The sequence below is a fragment of the Mytilus edulis genome, chromosome 5 (assembly GCF_963676685.1).
Source record: "Mytilus edulis chromosome 5, xbMytEdul2.2, whole genome shotgun sequence".
NCBI classification, from domain to species: Eukaryota; Metazoa; Mollusca; class Bivalvia; order Mytilida; family Mytilidae; genus Mytilus; species Mytilus edulis.
The window spans coordinates 63,582,905-63,602,941 of NC_092348.1; the positions used below are offsets into that span (position 1 = coordinate 63,582,905).

General features: G+C 33.7%; 2 protein-coding genes across 2 annotated transcripts; both read left to right on the top strand.

Annotated features, from left to right (window-relative positions):
- Positions 1-11,194: 11,194 nt before the first annotated feature.
- LOC139525183 (uncharacterized) lies at positions 11,195-13,941 on the top strand. Its single transcript, XM_071320373.1, has 2 exons — positions 11,195-11,261; positions 12,368-13,941. The coding sequence occupies exons 1-2, from the start codon at positions 11,195-11,197 to the stop codon at positions 13,939-13,941; spliced, it is 1,641 nt and encodes a 546-aa protein (XP_071176474.1).
- A 4,928-nt stretch (positions 13,942-18,869) lies between these two features.
- LOC139525185 (uncharacterized) lies at positions 18,870-19,238 on the top strand. The gene has a single exon (XM_071320374.1). It carries the CDS (start codon positions 18,870-18,872, stop codon positions 19,236-19,238), a length of 369 nt encoding a protein of 122 aa, XP_071176475.1.
- The last annotated feature ends 799 nt before the right edge of the window (positions 19,239-20,037 follow it).

A 20,037-nucleotide genomic window follows, 5' to 3' on the forward strand; every position in this document is an offset into this window, starting at 1 on the left:
ACGAGTACATTTGAGGACGTTATCTTCCACGCAATAAAAACACTTGCGAACAGAGAAATATGCATCTTGAAACGCAATGGTGACAGAAAAGCTTATAAAAGATTAACTTTCCCCAGTTGTACCCTCAACTGCTTCAATTTCCATATTCTGAAAAAGACAGTTTTGGTAGAACAAATGTTCTTGACTCGATTGTTGCTTGCATGATTTTAACTGTATAAGGTGAAACGGTATGTGACATAAATTATCCACAGTCATTAAAACATGAAATGTAAGGTGTGGGCGAACTTTTTTGTTTGCATTGGTACGTGAAGTAGAGCATCCTTGATACAAAAAAAAAATTATCCGTAATGAACAGCTCGATACCAGAGGAGGATTTAGGGGGACAGGGGGTTGCCCCCTTTTTGGGAAAACATTTGGTTACTTTTATATGGAATCACTGGAGCGGGCCCCCTCTTAGGTAGTCATTGGACCCCTACTTATAAAAATTTCTAGATCCGCGAGTTGATACTATCACAGAGGTCAAACAATGCACATTTGGGTAATTGTACACAACATGCATGCTACAATTCATGTTTGATGATCTTAGACCCTTTGAACCTCTATGTGGGCTATTTCGGTAAAAATCCCCAAACTGGATACAAGGTTAGATTCAGCATGTCAAAGAACCCCAAATATCCATAAGGTCTTTTGTCTATAAAAATGCATGCATGGGATACATTTGTTATTGAAGGCATGAAGGCATGACTGTAACAATAGGATGAAGATAAAAAAAAAAAATCTTATTCTGGGGTCTCATTGGGGGGGGAGGGGTCTGATCCCTGATCCCGCTTACTGCTTTATCAGATTCCCGTATCCCGCTTATACTATGCAGTTCTCATTTTGTTTAATTTTCCGTGTCCCGCTATACTAAAGTTTATTTCTCGTTTTCACGACACAATCATTTGACTATCACGTGTCACGCTTACACAAAAATCGTCAATTCCGCGTCACGCTTATACCCCAACGCGACCCACTATTCTACTCTTTTCTGACTCATATTAAGCCCATTGTAAATATATTAAAAAAGTGTGTTTTTTATCCCTTTTTATCCCGTCTCGTTTCGGGTTGAGCCACAGATAGATAAGATGTCATATGTGACAATGAGACAACTCTCAAAACGAGTCACAATTTATAAAAGTATAACTTTATACGTCAAAATACGGTCTTCAACATGGAGTCTTGGCTCACACCGAACAGCAAGTTATAAAGGGCCCAGTGTAAAACCTTTTAAACGGGAAAACCAACGATTCAATCTTTATCAAGATGTACGTAATTAGTGGTGAAGTGTCATGGAAATGGATAAAAAAAACAAGGATATGGAAATGGATAAAAAAAAAGACAAGGATAAAGATCCCTATACGATTCATAAGAAATTTTGAAAATGGAATACATTTGAAATAAATGTTATTTCTATTGAATTTATTAAGAGTGTTTTAAAATCAAACTTTCCTCCGTATGTTAAATTTTATCAAATCCGTCTCTTACTTTATCTATTGTTTGAGCAAGTCGGCTAAATTAAGGCTTTACAGCTAGTTTCCTAATGCATGTAAAGCAAAACTTTGGTTGACTTGATTGCTTAGTTTGTATAATTGTTTATACAAACTTTGTAAATAAGATTGACATCTTTAAACAATATGTATCGGCATAGTTTAACCTGTATTTATATAATTATTATATTTGAATTAAATTGGGTGTTATCATAATGATTGTTCAAAAAAAAAACAACAACAAAGCAAGCACGCTAACTAAAGTCTTGCTTTACATGCTTAAAATAATACGCTGTAATAGATAAAAAAAAAAATATATCATACAGTGAAAATGTGCCGCATATACAATACTAATGAATCGCTCTACAGTGAAAATGAAAGAATAGTATCATTATTCGACAGTAAACATGACTCGCATAAAGAAAGCATCATAGTGGAATTCAGTTCAATATGAAGAAACTGAATGACAAAACCTATTCTACGTTATACAACTTTAATAATTGTGTTGAAATGAATATTTTTTCTGCAACAACATCTTACCTGTTAGTTATAAAACACCTGCACGATCTGTTCGTGAAATGTCCTAAATATTCACCTATTTTGGGATATATTTCACAGCTATTTGGATATAGGCGCGAAAAAACCCGTTCGCATCTCTTACTTTGTTTTCCGTTCGCATCTCTTACTTTGTTTTATTAGTATTATGTGTTTCTTAACATATACTTTTTAACTAATTTTTTTCATTTTCTTCAAAAATAAAAAATAAAGTCGTCTGTTTATTTATCATTCTACATCAAAACATCCGCACTTTACATACACTGACCAACATGACACAGAAATTAACAACTATAGGTCACAGGACGGCCTTCAACAATGAGCAAAGCATGTCAAGCCTACAGAACTGTGAGACTAGAATATGTAGCAACTTTACCTGACCATATAGGAAAATAGGTATTTAGTCGGATCTTAACACGTACTTGTGATTTGGTTAAAACCGGTTTTGTTCAAAATATACGAAGAAATGTCGAAATGTTCAGGACTTAATTAAATCCGTATTTCGGTAGGATGGTGCAAGCATACGATTTTTATTGCGTCTTACACTTTGAGAAGCGAATAATCTTCAACTACTTTATTCAAATATTGTGTAAAAACGTTAATTTTGAGCTATGAAAGTCAAGTGGCTCGAGTATTTTTCTGAGGAAGTTTTAAAAAATTGCAAAGAAATATTTTTACATTGGGTTAGCTTTCATTAGTCTTAACTATCTATAGATTAACAACTTTTGGTTATATTTATAATTTAGAATCATCATTGAAGGTGGGGGACGATTTCGCAGATAATCAATTATATTGATGTGCCATTTGTATGCAAGAGTGACATTTCGTTGTATTATGTGCCAATTCGAAAAAGTTATGCGAGTATTCTCTCCCCTTAACAGGTTCATTATTTTATAATTAAGTTTAGATTTCTGATATAATTTTGAATAATTACAAAATGTATCAATTCAATATATTTCAGTTTTTGTTATTGGTGTATCAAAAACATTGATGTACGAATGTAATTTTATAAATTTGAAACGTTTAAAATGATTACATACCAATATAAAGAACCGTTCATCATTTTTTAAAAAGACTATGAACGAAAATAGATGGACGTGCTGGGTCAGCTCTCCTTTACCCGCTATCTTCGATGAGGGTTTATTGCTAGATGGTCAACGACATACTACTAAGATGACAGAAACCAATCCATGCCGTACAGAGAGACGTAGTAGTTGGCGTACCCGCGTTAACATGCCTCCAAAACCATTGTCTATTATGGGGAGTGTCATGCCGATTAACGTCCGAGGGCTGTATCCTAGGCTGTTGGGTGATACGACCTTCATTTTCCTGCCTCACGGCTTGGGTCCTGATAACGCTTCCTGTCATCTTTAGAACTACGTCCACGATTCATCTACCAGTACTCCATCATCGAGGCTAGCGGGCTGCCAAGCTGACCAAACTGGCCCTGAAAGCAGCCGTTAGTGAAGAATAAACAACAAAATAGTCAAAAACCAAAAACAACTCACCAAAACCAAGATGGCGGCCTCCATATTGCGACCTCCACTACTTGTTCCTGACCCATGGCTCCAGAATATTTAAAGCTCACCAAACGCCTTCGGGCACCGAGCCGACCGTGCGAGGGCTGAAAGGCCAGTCAAGGTCGTTAAACACCACCACATATATAGATTTATTTACCTTCCCTTGGTGACAGATTGATTGGGAAATGAACCAGCGTAATATAATGGTAATCACAGAGAGGGACCAGCAAGCAATTTTTAATTGAAGCTTATTCAACGTTAAAACAATTTTCCACTATAAACGAATATTACTTTATACAAATATAAGGACTTTGTTAGCTAAATCTACAAATTTTATTAGATATTATGATTTTTTATTGCAATAGATTAATATGCTAGAATATGTGCCAAAATATTATTGTTCTTGGCCAAATACTTTCAAACTGTTTCATTTGCTTCAAGCAAAATTAAATCAATTACAATCAAACTATGTAGCTATCTAAAACATACATGAAAAAATTTATGTACTGTGAATTGTAGACCACATTACTATATTAGGTAATGTTCTCTGCTATCTGTGTTGTTTTGTCACATTGTATATACTTGTCTATTTATTGCCAAGGCATGTTATTTATGCTTAGGTTTTGCAAATAAAATATTCATTCACTCATTCATACATTCAATTAATATAAATGAGTTTGAATTTATTTAACCTATACAAGCTTGTCTAGGGAATATTTTCAAACAAAGCTGCTAAAATATTATGCACAATAATTTTTTGTTTATGTTTTATCATTCCGCAATCCTCGGTAGAATCCGCAACTCTCCTTCTATCGTTAGATGAGGGTACGGAATCGGCCGAGTTGAGACGAATGTATGTTTTATTATATTCATTTTTTTAAATTGAGTTATTTGGGTTTATTTTTTCATACATTGCTGAAACTGTTGCTGTTTACACACGTTTTGACACAACAAAACATTAATTCAGAAAAAAAACCTACACTAGCCCATTGGCAAATTCAGGATATTAGATTATTTGTAGATCAGACATTACAACCCAACCAAAAACAAAACTAGACGTATTTTGATGAATAATGGTGTAATTTTAAATTATATTTTCATTATGAGATAAATTTCCTTTTAAACCCTGGAATTATTTTCGAATAAAACAATTTTATTCACCACAAAATCAAGCAAAAGGATTAAATGTCCGATACGTTCTTTCTAGTAACTTTGTATTTGCTAGATGAAATGATTGCGTTATCATAGGGATACAAGTACTATATGGCAAAATCAGAAGTCTCATCAATATTGACCAACATGCAGAAAGGTACGTTTTTAAGTTTTTCTTCACATAACAAATTTCAAGACTCTACGTTAGAATCATAAATTTAATAAAGCGGTGTAAAGGTGTTATGAATTGGTTATTTTGTTATTGTCCTAAATATATATTCTCATTCAGCCATATTGACCTTTTGACTCTTAAGTTCTCAGGGAAAAAAACACCTAACAATACAATCTACGCCAGTAAAGAAACAGCACGAATATAAGCCTAGTATATCAAATACCTGACAATCATTAAATTCAAATTCCCAATATGTTTGTCTCTCAGACAACATGGCAAGTTAGGAGTTCAAAAAGCTAATGGATTTCTGTACTTTTAAAAAATACTAAATAAATAATTATTTCAGAGAAAGTGGCAAGTTATTAGAAACCCAATAGGATAAGGGATTTCGGGAACTATTATAGTATTAATGTATGGACTTTTTCATATTGGCCCTGTAACATGCCCGAGGTGTTAATAATGGCCAAGGATGGTTGTAATGGCCCTGAGGCAACGCCGAGGGCCATTACAACTGTCCGAGGCCATTATTAATATCAAGGGCATGTTACAGGGCCAATATGAAAAACTCCATATATTGATACTTTTATTAACCAACTATAAAGGCATCTTCATTCAAGAACAGTCTTCGAGTCTCGGATCCAAAATATTATACAGCTATCCACAAACTACAACAGGACCAATACAGAAAAGCCCGTTTCATAACATTTTTATTAAATTGTTTTAATTCTTCGATTAAACAAAGAGTAGAAAACTTACCGTGAAGAAGATACAGGAAATTTTTTTCATAGCTGAACTTGTACTTGTCTTTTCGCATTAAATTTCGCATGGAATTTTGGTCAACATTGTGACTGTCAGATGTAATTTCTGATTTCTCATCCAAGTACTTAATTTTATGCTATTAAAATTCATTTCATCTAGCAAATAAAAAGTAGCTGGGAAGAATAAATCAGACAGTTTAACTATTCTTTAGTCTGCAATCTGAGGATTGAACAACGGAAATGAAACAGTGATAATAATCGAAAGTCGTACTCGAAAAAGGCTGTGAAATATTTCCGTTTCAAGTCGTTACAAAACAATGTGAATGAACATCTTTTAAACTTGTTTTTATGATATTAAGTTTTAAAAAAAATAAAAAAATGTCACACTTATTTAAAGAAATAAACGACATTTTGATTAAATCGATGTCCCGTTTCATCTGTTCATAATGCATGACTGTGATTTCGTAATGCACGGGTGTGATTTCGTAATGCATGACTGAGATTTCGTAATGACTGGCTGTAGCAATTTTTCCGTTCATAATGACCAGATGTTGAAATTTTCCCTTTATAAAGCATGGGCATTTCTATACATATTGTAGTAAGTTGGTTAATAATTGGTTTTAGATCCTTTATTTGGTGATATACTGTATGTATTGTTGTTTGTAATATTTTGTTATTAAATAATTATCGTGTAAATAATAAATTACCAGAGGAACGGAAAGTTACATATGTATCCAATACATATATGTCATTGATATCGTACACAGGGAAATGAAAAGTTAATAAAATAAACGCTATCAATTGAGTTATTCATCTTAAAGGCAAAACAAATCTTACAGAAAACGAAAAGTTAAACTAAATACTTACATCTACACTTTATAGATGCTGTTCGGAAATAAAAAATCCTATAAGCACGCGTCGTACGTTTTTGTTTTTTGATCGTTTTAAAAGGAACTTTTCCTGTAATGGTTGTAAGATTAAATGTATGCTACTTACAAATTACCAGACACAATAAGTTTTAAGTGCATACAATTTCTTCCGTGACTTAACGCTGCTATCTCTTCCTTTATGGCTTAAAACAATAATTGTACATTGTAATTTTTTGCCCTTCCCTCAGATGAGTAATAAATTACTCTTGTAATTCGTTCAATATCCTTATTCTTAATACATAGCTCCCACTATTTTAAACACTTTCAATTTTGAAGACTTTTATGCTCCCAAAATTGGTTGATGAAGTTTAAGACATTTTGATGTCTTATCCTTTTATCGTGCTTTAACATTCCTATAGGTTCTTGTCCTGCATATGAGTAGTAGAAAATATGCATGTTTACCACATATGTTATAGATATTTCATATCTTTTGGACAGTTTTGTGGTGTTTCGTAAATTATACCATAGCTTTTGTTGAAACCCCCGGCAATAACCTCACGAGACGAAGTCGAGTAAGGTTGCCGAGGGCTTTCAACAAAAACTATATGGTATAATTTACGAAACAACACAAAACTTTCCAAAAAATATGAAATATCTGTTTTAACCTATTACCTCTTTCGCTGTTAAAAATTGTGTATTTCATATATTTTTGTTTGTTAACTTCGAAATTATTTTAATAAGAATCTGTAAAATAACCCTTTTCGGACCTTACACTTAAGGCTCCGCCTACTTTTTAAAACAAGCACGGGCTTCAGAAACCGCGGGTAATCAGTTTGAAAAGATTTTTCGACAGCGATATTGGATGCATCTCTTAGACTACATTGGTGACGAATTTTTTTTTAGATGTGCTGGATAAGGACACAAGAAACTTCTAGTACAGATTTCTGATATTTTGGAAGATTGCTGCAATCCCAAACTTACGTACAATTGAACTTCAAAGGGTAGGTTTTTTTAATTTCATCATTTGTTTTCAAAATGTTCGAAATGTTTTAATTTTCTTATATTAATTTATGATTTTGAGGAAATTAATTTCACAAGAATCTGTCTGAGAGTTTGTATGAATTATTCCACGTTTAACTTGAAACCAGAAGCCCATATCGCCCACGGCGTACATTAATTAAACGGGATTTCAAAATGTTCACGATTAAATTCATTGACATACGACGATATAATTAAAAAAAAAAGAAATAGCTCATTTAGAGCTGGGAACAGTATATCTAACATATATATATTTCTGTTTAGAGTAAAAAAACGCTATCTAATTTTAACGGTCAAACATATAGTAGCCTCATTAAAAGTCTAGATGTCAGCAGTGTTTAATAAACCGGGTGTGGATCAAACACTTTTAAAGTGGGGATGGGGGTAAAGCAAGCCAACATTTGAAAATACTATTAAATAGGTTATTTGTTTACCATATTTTAAGTTCTTTAAAAGGGGCCTGCTTCCTGTCCCCTCCATCCCCTAAAAACTAACCCGCCTTGCCAAACAAACGGTTAGATGTGATTCATGTAAATGTAGCTGTACAGTGGAGCCTATAGAAAGTTTACCATTTAATAACCGAAAATCAACATAAAAAAATTATTTTTAAACTTTATTTGTTTGTTCTGGGAGCGAATCTTGGTTCATTTAAAATATAGGACAACAGAGTTGGTGTATGTGGGTTCGATTCCCACCCTAAGCAAACATTTATTTCAGCTGGTGCAAAGAGGGCAGTTTAGCTTAGTGGCCCCATACTGACTTTGTTGTTTCTGTAAAAAAAAATCAGATAGCTATGATATAATTTTCGATTATTGAGATTTATACTCTGGTTGCACTCCCATAGGTAACATTGTACAGCTGTAGGTTAATTTGTACTTATATGTACGTTTTTGCATGTCCAATAATAGCCGGAAGTCGGACTCGGTTATTTGTCATCAGAGCAATCATCGATATTTTCAATCAAATACTCATATTGAGCCCCGAATTTAACTTCCGGTAAACCTGTCAATGAAAATCTATAAACTGAATGGTTTGACCATATGTGTTACATGGGATTTTCCATATACATGGGTAGTCATATGCAAGATCGTTAAACAGCCCCTAGTAGTATTTTCCATATTGGCCTTGGTGTCAGAAAATCGACCCATATCAGCCCTTTGGCTTGATGTGAAAATCTCGGACATATACCAGGTCCAATATGAAAATTGCTAAGTGATAATCTATAAGTATTACTATGTTGTAAGATTTTCAGGTTATTTTTGTTGATGTTACTATTGAAACATTGTATCTACTGGGAACAATTAAACATTGGAACGTCTGAAAAATGCATGCTGAATGCTGCCAAAACGTACATGGCAGTGGCGGATCCAGGGGGGTGGGGGGTTGGAATCCCCCTTTTTTTGGCCGATCAATGCATTTGAATGGGGACATATAGTTCAGAGCTCCAGATAAGGTGCGTATTTGCGTGATCACGCAATACAAATAATAAAAAACCCAATGCAATTGCCCATTGCAGGGTTCAATAACCCAATTAATTCAAAGGAAAACCCAATTATATTCCAAAACCATGAGTTCTCAACCCTTTTATTGGCTACCATTTACGTTATTTACCCTTATCTGTTTACAGTGGTCGCGTAAACTATTTTTATAATATTTATAATTGGAAATTTCCTTTCGTTTTAAAAATAGATCCCTGCATCAAGTAGCTGAAATGGGTCCCTGTTAGAGCTTTCCGTTGCTCAATAGGTACACGTGTTTTTGAAAACATTTCGATCTTCTCGGCGTTTATCCAATTAGCGTGTGTCATGAAGTCATATTTTTTTCGCATTGCTTGGGATTTATCATTACATACATTGAATTAAAACAAAAGTGAATGTCCGGTAAAAATATTGAATAGAAGCATGTTTTCTGCTTCTTTTGAAAAGCTTAGGGAAAGTTATGATGATAACAAGACTCAGCCAGTGTTTTTAGGAAGCGTCCATCGAACACACGGGCGTGTGTACGTACCTTAACGAGAACATTGCTACATGTAATAAAAGCAGGGTTTCCTCAAAAACGAAATCAGTTCGAAAAAGTGAAAGGCCAAATTAATTTTGACATGATAAAGCATCAGAAACCAAAATTTCTAATAAAAGACAACTAAACCCAGATTTATGAAAATTGGAATAAAACAAAAACATTCAAGTATAATTAGAGTTTATATACTATTTTTTTTCATTTACGGCTAATTAATGAATACACACACAGGCACTGGTCTCAGAATTTATTATGTAAAGGTATAAGACGAGTGCCTGTGAATACACATCCGTTTTTTTAAAAGTTTATATGAGAAAATACAAAACTGGCAGAAGGTTTGAAACAGAACACAAATTAAACCTACAATTGCTTCTCAGTCAATAAACCAAATAAAACAGCTAGCAAATAACCCTAACCCTAAACCAAATAAAAAAGCTAAACAAAGAAAGAAACATATTTAAGATGGAAAAAAAATCTGGGGTTGATATTCAATATTGTGTTGATGAAAAAACCCAATACATTAAGGAGCTTGGTGGTGAAAAACCCAATTTGATATTAACAATTTAACATGAGGGGTGAATTGGAATTGATAATGCAATCAAAAAACTTTATCACCCAATTATATAAGAAAATGGTGGGTAAAAAACCCAATATGTGAATTCTTATCTGGAGCTCTGATAGTTGGACCCCCCCCCCCCCCCCCCCGTTTTGTCCTGGGTTGGGACCCCCCTTATTTTCAAATGGCTGGATCCGCCCCTGCATGGAAATGTTGCATGAATTTTTTCTGCAACTCGGAAATGAAAATCTCAAATGATAACCTATAGATTGGTAAATTTTTAATTAATTAAAATACTTAATTCCATCTCGGATGCTTTCGACATTATTCGTTACCTTTCGACATTACTCGTTACCTGTTTGTACAAAATTTATCGTTCGTTATTTAATCGTATTTGATTGGTTAATATAAATACCTGTTCACTTTAGGTAAATTTTCATACAAATATTCCCTGGTCATTTCGAATTGTGTACTGGTCAATTCAACACGTTAAATTTATGGTTTGGTTTACTTCTATGTTGGTTAGTGCTCTATGCATTGTGGTGTCCGAGCTGATAGTTACTCAGTTGGTAGTTGACTGGATTGAATGTTCATTTTCTCCCAACCTGAATGATGCAGTTGTAATGCCGTACGATACACGAAAGGTTCAACGCATTAACTACAACTCATTACATAATACTGGTACTACTGGTGATCTGAATTCTTCGTCAGAAGAAGACATTCATAGTTCTGGGCAGTTTTCTCCATTAGGTTCTCCAGGGAAAGTGACAAGTTCAAGGCCGATTAGTTTGTTATCGTCAACATATTTTCCGGCAGAGGGCGACATGGATGAAGTCAAGGAAATAGTGTCCGGTGGTCTCGATTCTTATGACGAAAGGGAAGACGAGAAGATAAGAGGCGGAATTGGCTTTGGTTTTAAAAGAAAAGGAGCTGATTAAAAAGAAGATGCGTAGTCAAAAGTTGAAGGAGCAGTTAAAGCGAGAGACGGCGGAATTAGAAGAATTATAGAAACATGACGAGGCGGTCGGTGGCATGGTTAAAGGGAAGAAAGGTGATAAAAAGGAGAAAGAAAGGAGGTCACAGAAAAAGAAAGAGTCGGGTAAATCTTTAATAAAGCTTTGATATAAACGACTTACGGTCCGACAAAAAATTATTAAAGGCTGTACATGAACAATTAAAGGAATATCAGTTAATATCCGATTCAAGTCAAACTAGTAGTTTCAGTTCGGGAGACTCCGATAGTGAAAGTTCTGATTTATCAAAAAAGAAAAGGAAAACTCGCAGTAAAAAACACAAACAAAAGTCAAAGAGTTCTGATATTATTTCTGAAAGTTCTCTTTCCGATAGCAAAGATTCAAGTTCCGAATCGGACAGTTATACAAGGAGCATAAAAAAGAAATACAGACACAACAAGAGAAAGTCGGGATTAGTGGTATCGTCTAGACAAAAAACAAAGTATCCACAGGACTGTCCGCAGTCAAAATTACAATTAGAATATGCAAACAAAAAATATAAAGTTTGAGGATTTGAAATTCCATCAATTTGTAGCGGGGGAGATGGAAATAATTGTATCATGTAAAAGCGACAAAGAAAAGTCTAGAATGGTCGATTAACTTTATTAAAGAAAATTTCGTATTATTATGAATTGTATGATTGGAAAGCTTTATTACAGTTCTATGCTGCCTAGATACGTCGGGTTGAATCTGGTCAAAATAAGTGGTCTGATGATACTGCGGACATTGAGACTCCTTTATTGGCCAGTTCCGTCAGATCTAGACAGAATAGAACAGGTAATAAATCTTCTACCATTGTAAAAGCACCGTCTGTTTGGTTCTGCTCTGATTTTCAGAAAAAGAAATGTTCTTTTTCAAGTGTTCATCATAAGGTCATTAAGGGGGTCACAAGGCATGTGCAACATGTTTGTGCGTTTTGTCTATTGAAGGATAACAAGCAATTGCCACATGCTGAGTTAGATCTATCGTGTCCTCATCACGAGTCATGACTACATGGCAGTAACATTGATAATGTTTGTGCTCTAGATTGTTGCAATATATGTGAAGGTTCAACATGTTTAAAACATATTTTTGGTGAGCATGGTATTGAAAATCTTGTACATTTTCATAATCAAGTTAAGAGTTCAGGCGTGCCAAATGTATTTGGTTGTAAAATTTCTGTTTACTCAAAGCTGAATGTTAATTTTTTTAGGTCTATGTTATCTTATGTATCATGATTCAGATATAGCTAATTTTTTAGAGTATGGGTTCCCATTGAGTTGTGAAGGTTCATGTTCAGGTTTATCTGAAGAAAAGAATCATGCTGGAGCCAGAAGTCATCCAGATGATATGAGAAAATATTTAAAAAAAGAGTGCACTTACGGTAGCATAATTGGGCCTTTTTTTAGCAATCCCTTTGATACGGACATGGTTATTTCTCCATTAAATTCTGTGCCGAAGAAGGATACTCTAGATCGTAGGGTGATTTTAGATTTGAGTTTTGGTGTTGATGGTGAGGACTCGGTAAACAGTCATATTTCTAAAGATTTGTATTTGGGTAATCCTATCAAGGTTTCTTATCCTTCAGTTGACTCTTTGGTGGAGTTAATAAGGAGAAAAGGTTCTGGTTCGTTATGTTTTAAGAGAGACTTGAAGCGGGCTTATAGACAAATTACAATCTGTCCTGGTGACTGGCATTTGGTTGGATTTTCATGGGAAAATCATATCTTTTTTGATCGGGTATTGTCCATGGGATTAAGGTCAGTTGCATATATTTGTCAAAGGGTGACTAACGCTGTTAGTTTTATATTGGACGCTCACTATGATTTACAAATTGTTAACTATCTGGATGATCTAGCGGTTTGTGATGTACAAGAGAAGGCATTTGACGCTTATGCTATTTTAGGTGAAGTATTGGACAACTGTGGTTTAGAGGAATCGGTAGAAAAGGCCACTCCTCCTTCTACATCCATGGTTTTTCTTGGTATACTCTTTGATACAGTAAGTTGTACTCTGTCTATTACTAAGGATAGGTTGGAGGAAATACTTTATTTGGTTAAAAGTTGGTTGCAAAAGGAGAGATGCTCTTTAAAAGATTTACAATCTTTACTCGGTAAACTTCATTTCGTGAGTTCATGTGTTTGCCCAGGGCGACTTTTTGTTTCAAGGTTATTGGTTTGGTTGCGGACTTTCGGTGGTCAAAATATTACAAAACGTGTACCCAAGTATATTAAGTTGGATTTAGTTTGGTGGAGTAAGTTTCTAAACATATATAATGGAGTTTCTATGATGTTTCTTATTGACTGGTCTAGTCCAGATTGTGTGCTTTCTTGCGATTCAACTTTGATTGGTTGTGGAGGTATTTGTAATGGGAGGTATTTTCATACAGTCTTTCCAACATTTATTCGCAGGCAACAGTTGTATATTAATGCTCTGGAACTACTTTATGTTATGGTGTGTCTGAAAGTTTGGGCAAGTGTACTTAAAGGTTCTAGGATTGTTATTTATTGTGATAATTCTTCATCTGTCACTGTACTAAATTCTGGTGCTTGCAGAAACACGTTCATGCAATCTTGTCTCGGAGAAATCTGTTTTCTGACAGCTAGTCATGAGTTTCAAGTAAAAGGACGGCATTTGAGTGGTGAAGCAAATAGAATTGCTGACATGCTTTCTAGGTGGGATATGGGTCCCGGTGTGAGCACAGAGTTTTTAAAGCTGGCTCGTGTCAATGCGTGGAAAGAAATTGAATTGGATGATGATTTGTTTCATTTTACGTCACCTTGGTGAATTTTTCTTTGATATTGTTTATTGTAGATACTGAGCTATGTAAGTTATAGAAAGACACGGAGTTGTGTAAAAAATCTGCTTTTGCAGAAGGAACTTACAAGAATTTGAAAGTGCAGTTTGTTTCTTATTTTTTATTTTGCACATATTTTAATATGTCACCTTTGCCTACTTCTGTAAATACTCTTTATCTATATGGGAAATTTTTGAGTAGGAGTGTTAAGAGTGTAGCTTCTATTCAAAATTATATTAGTGGTGTCAAGACTTTACATTTGCTATTAGGAGTTGAGTTTCCAACGGAAGATTGGTTTTCCATAAAGTTATTGTTTAGAGTTTTGTCTCGTCAAAATCATCATATGCCTCGCAGAGCTCTGCCTATTACTCCACAGATTCTTTTTCAAATGTATGAATTTTTAAATATGTCTGATCCGTCAGATGTCACTATCTGGTGCTGTTTTCTGTTTGATTTTTTTCTTATGGTTAGAAAGTCAAACTTAGTTCCAACTTCGGCAAAGAATTTTGATCCGCACAAACAATTATGCAGAAATAACGTTATTGTTTTTAGTGATTATTTGTTGGTTAGAATGGAATGGTAAAAAACCATTCAATTTGGTAATAGGAAACTGGAGTTACCATTGGTCAAGATAAAAGAGTCTCCGCTATGTCCGTACAATGCGTACAATCGTATGTGCACTCTAATACCGGCCGATGGTGATAAACCCGCCTTTTAAATTCCACAATCTAAAGGATATAAAACTTTATGTTATTCATTTTTTCAGAAAAGACTAAGGGACATTTTAGAAATGTGTGGTTTAAGTTCTTCCAATTTTTCCTCTCATTCTTTTCGCAGAGGAGGGGCTACATGGGCTTTTCACAGTAAAGTTCAATATTTACATGTAGTTTAAATCAGGTTTTGACCACATGCAGAAGACACTCAATACATTTCGACTAGATAAAAAAAAAACGACCTTATTTTCATACATGCCTAATAAAAACTTACTAGAATGGAACAAGATGTGAACAACTGCAAATCAAAGTATGACCTTCAACATCGAGCAAAAACCATAACGAATGCTAGCTATCAAAATGAAAAAGATTAAAAAATCAAGACCTTCGGTCTGATTTAAGATACAAATTTGAACAAAAAACAAATATGACAGATAGCCACCAGCGACAACCACTGGTTTTACGCACTCTAGACAGAGCTTAACATGTTTGCTTTCGCTTCAATCTGTACACATCAAACAACTTTCGCAATACTAAGGTTCACATTTTAATTTTTGGTTTAGCAGAGTTTTGAAACTGTGCAGTGAATCTTGTGCTTACAACACTTATTGTAATAAATATGTATACATCAGACATTACAAAGTCATGTGGAAGATACTAAGTAGTATTTTACAGTTCAAGTTATGTATCATAAAGGTATGGAGATCTATGGAACGCCATCACTGCCTTATAAGAAGACACTACTATGACATAATGCAACTGTTGCTTACATGATGTGAATTCTCTTTTATATGATGTGAACTCTTCATTACATGATGTGAATTCTTCTTTACATGATGTGAACTCTTCTTTACATGATGTGAACTCTTCATTACATGATGTGAATTCTTCTTTACATGATGTGAACTCTTCATTACATGATGTGAATTCTTCATTACATGATGTGAATTCTTCATTACATGATGTGAATTCTTCATTACATGATGTGAATTCTTCTTTACGTGATGTGGACTCTTCATTACATGATGTGAATTCTTCATTACATGATGGAAACTCTTCATTACATGATGTGAAAACTTCACTACATTACATGATGTGAAAACTTCATTACATTATGTGAAAACTGCATTACATGATGTGAAAACGTCTTTACGTGATGTGGTTGTTTCATTACATGATGCAAAACTTTCCATATGTGCTGTGAAAATAAAAACCCTTGTACATGATGCGAATACTTTAGTGTATGATGTGAATATTGCAGTACGTGATGATATAACTGCATTACCTGATGTGAACGTCACCTTATAATTATACGTCATGTAAATTGTTAAATGAGACCATCCTCCCGGGACGTGTAGTTGCCAGTATTGTGTCCCTATTCGACCATCTGGACACCTTATGTCAGATTATGGCTGAACAACAGACAATTAATTAAATGAGACTATGTTTAGTCACAAATGTACAATAATTGCGGACAAACGAGAGTTAACAAACTTTTTTAAAGGAAGTTCAAAAATAGAGTAATTTCAAGTGTAAAATGAAAAATAAAGTGTTCCCAGAGTTAGTCTTTAGTAAAGTAAATTGGCTTCGCGTTGTGTTTTAAGTAGTAAAATTGCACCAAGAAGAGATGACTAACGCTAGCGAACTGCACCGAAGTGGTGACTAACTCTAAACTCAAGTGGACTACTGGGCTTTGTTCATTGTTGAAGGCCGTCAGTGACCTATAATTGTTAATGTTTGTGTCATTTTGGTCTTTTGTGGATAGTTGTCTCATTGGCAATGACACCACATCTTCTTTTTATACTACAGACCGGCGAGTTTTTTTTAGACCTGTACAAGGCCGACTCCGATTGAAAAACAATTAAAATCCTTATATTGTCATTAAACCGGATAACTTTTACATTAAAGGTACTGAAAACAAATTGAATAAACTAATATTCATTGAAACATTACAGAAACATCAAAAGTTAAATACTAAATTAGTTAGATTAACAATCCTTACTTTTATCTCACTATGGAGTTCAAATCAAATTAAACTCAAAATAAACATTTACAGCTAATTTCCAAAAGCATGTAGAGCAAGACTTTAGTTAGCTTCCTTGCTTTTTATTTTATTTTGTACAATCATTAGGATAACACCCAATCAAATTCAAATATTACATATTCAGTTTCGACTACGCCTATATATATATTGTTTAAAGATTTCAATCTTATTTACCAAGCTTGTATAAACAATCATAGGAACAAAGCAAGCAATCGAACCAAAGTTTTGCTTTACATGCATTAGGAAATTAGCTGTAATCAACAAATAATTAATCTATCCAAAAGTAAGGGGAATTAACTAGGCACATTTATTACACTATTATACGGTTCATATTTACGGGAACCTCAGTATAATATACTAAACGTTTATGAGTAGTTGAAGCGGACTTTAGGTTTGCACTTTATCCGTCTGTCAGAATGTCCGTCCGGAAAACTAGCTTTCCGCATTTTTTAGTTTTAAACATATTTATTTATAATGGATTCGGTAACACGTTTTGCAACTTATTTAAATCCCTTTCCACTTTGCAAATGCGAGTTCTGATTTGTAGCGGCATTAGCCTACTCGTTTTCGAAATCTACAAGGATGTCTTTTACGTGCAAGAGATATGGCACTGTTGTTGGCCATGCTTTAAGATATTGATTTGATATTTAGTATATAATATAACTTTGACAAGTACAGATCAAGTTCTAATTTTGTTACGGTTTGAGGATTTTTTTTGCAGAGTTATGGCCCTTGGACTTAGAAAATTCACTCAGATAATTGGTTTCCATATTTTTTTTTTTTTTTTTTTTTTTAAATATATTGACTTAAAATTTGACATAAAAATTAGTAGTGAAACCATGACAAGTTACAGATCAAGTGCGAATTGTGTTTGCAAAGTTATGGTCCTCGAACTTAGAAAAATAATGCAAGAAATAAATTTTCCACTTTTTTTTTTGTCATTAACTTACAGATTTAGATTTGAAATTTGGTTTATAGTTTGACCATTACAAGTTACAGATCAAGTTTAAATTTAGTTTTGATTTGATGATATTTTGCAAATTCATCTGATCCTTAGACCTAGAAAACTCACACAATGTTCTGCACATGTTTTAATCATGCTTGTCTAACTACCGTTATATTAATTTGGTATTTGGTATCTACTTTTAACATTACAATTTACACATCAATTTCAAATTTTCTGTTTGAGAATAATGAATTTTTACTGGTAGGGGACTATGTATTGCCATGCAATACTTTCAGAATGCTGGATACTACCCATACTGGTCTTTGTCCACACTTTTTAAGTTTGTGTATCACTTCTTAGCCATTTTTTATGGATTTTTTTTTAAAGTTTAGATAAATTAATAGATTAGTTAATTTGAAAGTGAGATATGTAACAAAGTAACGTAAGTGAGACAATTGTACATGTACCGTATAGTTTCTGGATATACACGATATAGGAGAAGTATTTTCGAATAATTTTAGGAAGGGGTTTGCCAACATTGCCTCTAAAAAGTACTATTTTCATATAAAATTCATTTGAATTAGGTTCCTTAATTTATATAAATATATAAAAAAAAAAAGACTTAAACTTAAAAAGAAAATTTTAAATATGACACGGCCATGCTTATATAAGCTCTAAATGTATAGCATCACTCATAACTTACATAAGTTTTATATTCAGCTCCCTTTAAATGCATTTAAGGATGCACTTAGTTGAAATTAAAAAAAATCCAGAAATTAAAATTGATACTATTAGTCGAAAGAGCATCAGCTAAGGAACAAAATAAGCTAAACAATATTGATAGGTCATGGAGCTCCTTTTTGAGATATTTCAGTTTTAAAAAATGGCGGGAAAAGGCTGACTTGGGACTTTTACCTTGCATTTGCATTGGTATTACTTGGATCTCAAAATTAGCTATTGAAGATTTTTATGAAAATAAAAATTGGTGTTATGGGGGAAAATATTTTACCCTATAGCTTTGGAAAAAATCCAAGGAGTCTGAATAATAATAATAACGTCCGAGAGGTCCCGTGTTCTTTTTGACATAATGAAGTGTTCACATAACGTCATATGAGTTTCTTACCTCGTTACCCATTTGACATTACGATATATATATATTTTTGGCATAATGTAATAGAAATAAGACATAAAGATTTTTTAACATAACGTAAAGAAATGTTCGCATCATGTAATAAAACTTTCAGATTAGGTAATGAAACAACCACATCACGTAATGAAGTTTTCACATCATGTAAAGAGGAAACCACATCATGTGATGAAGTTTTCACATCATGTAATGAAGTTTTCACATCATGTAATGAAGTTTTCACATCATGTAATGAAGTTTTCACATCATGTAAAGAGGAAACCACATCATGTAATGAAGAATTCACATCATGTAAAGAAGATTTTACATCATGTAAAGAAAAATTCACATCATGTAATGAAGAATTCACGTCATGTAAAGAAGAATTCACATCATATAAAGGAGAATTCACATCATGTAAGCAACATTTGCATCATGTCATAGTAGTTTCTTCTTAAAAGGCAGTGATGGCGTTCCATAGAGATCGCATGGAGGTAAACATAGGATAAGGAGAAATTAATAGTATTGTTGGCATAAGACCTTTAACCTTCATTGCATTAAGTTTTAAAAGTTTTCTTGTTGTAGTAAGTGGTAAAATCCTCAACAAAATCTCAATGACTTTGTTGGAATGAATAAAGGTTTTAAATCAAATTTTCATGGACTTTGATCCGCTTTTTGGCTTCCACCCTGACGAGCCATGTGAGCTGTTGGTATCCTGTTGCAACGACCGCCCGTAAACTTTCTCATTCCCCATCTTCTTTTCTGAAATATTTTACCTAATTCATACTTGACAGGATTTTTATCCTAGTAACCGGTTTGGTGTTACCAATGTATTGAACATTTCAAGTTAAAAAAGTCCACAATTATATATTCATTTTGTGTGTCAATTTGTTTAGACCAAACAGAACTGCAAAAACTTCGAATACAAGAGAGTAATTTTTTACTTAAAATGTCATAATTATCTGTCTTTTTCTAGATCTATGCATAGTATTTATTTCAGATGTCATGGATTTCAGTCTGTTTAGTCTGTTTTTGGTGATATCTATAAGATTATAACACAAAGTTGACTGCTGTACCCCTATTTTTGACATTTTTACCTATTATGTCTGTTTGTTTTGTTCACACATCGTTGTCAATATAATGGAATTTGATGCGACTGTCATACAAGTGAGAGATTTAGCTACATGTAGCTATAAAACCAGGTTTAATCCACCATTTTCTACATAAAACAATGCCTGTACCAAGTCAGGAATATGA

Bases quoted from the DNA above. Each gene is read 5' to 3' on its own strand.
- LOC139525183 (XM_071320373.1), top strand. From the start codon at position 11,195: ATGGTTAAAGGGAAGAAAGGTGATAAAAAGGAGAAAGAAAGGAGGTCA. The intron at 11,262-12,367 runs GTAAATCTTTAA...TAATTTTTTTAG, and splicing joins ACAGAAAAAGAAAGAGTCGG to GTCTATGTTATCTTATGTAT.
- LOC139525185 (XM_071320374.1), top strand. From the start codon at position 18,870: ATGTTCGCATCATGTAATAAAACTTTCAGATTAGGTAATGAAACAACC.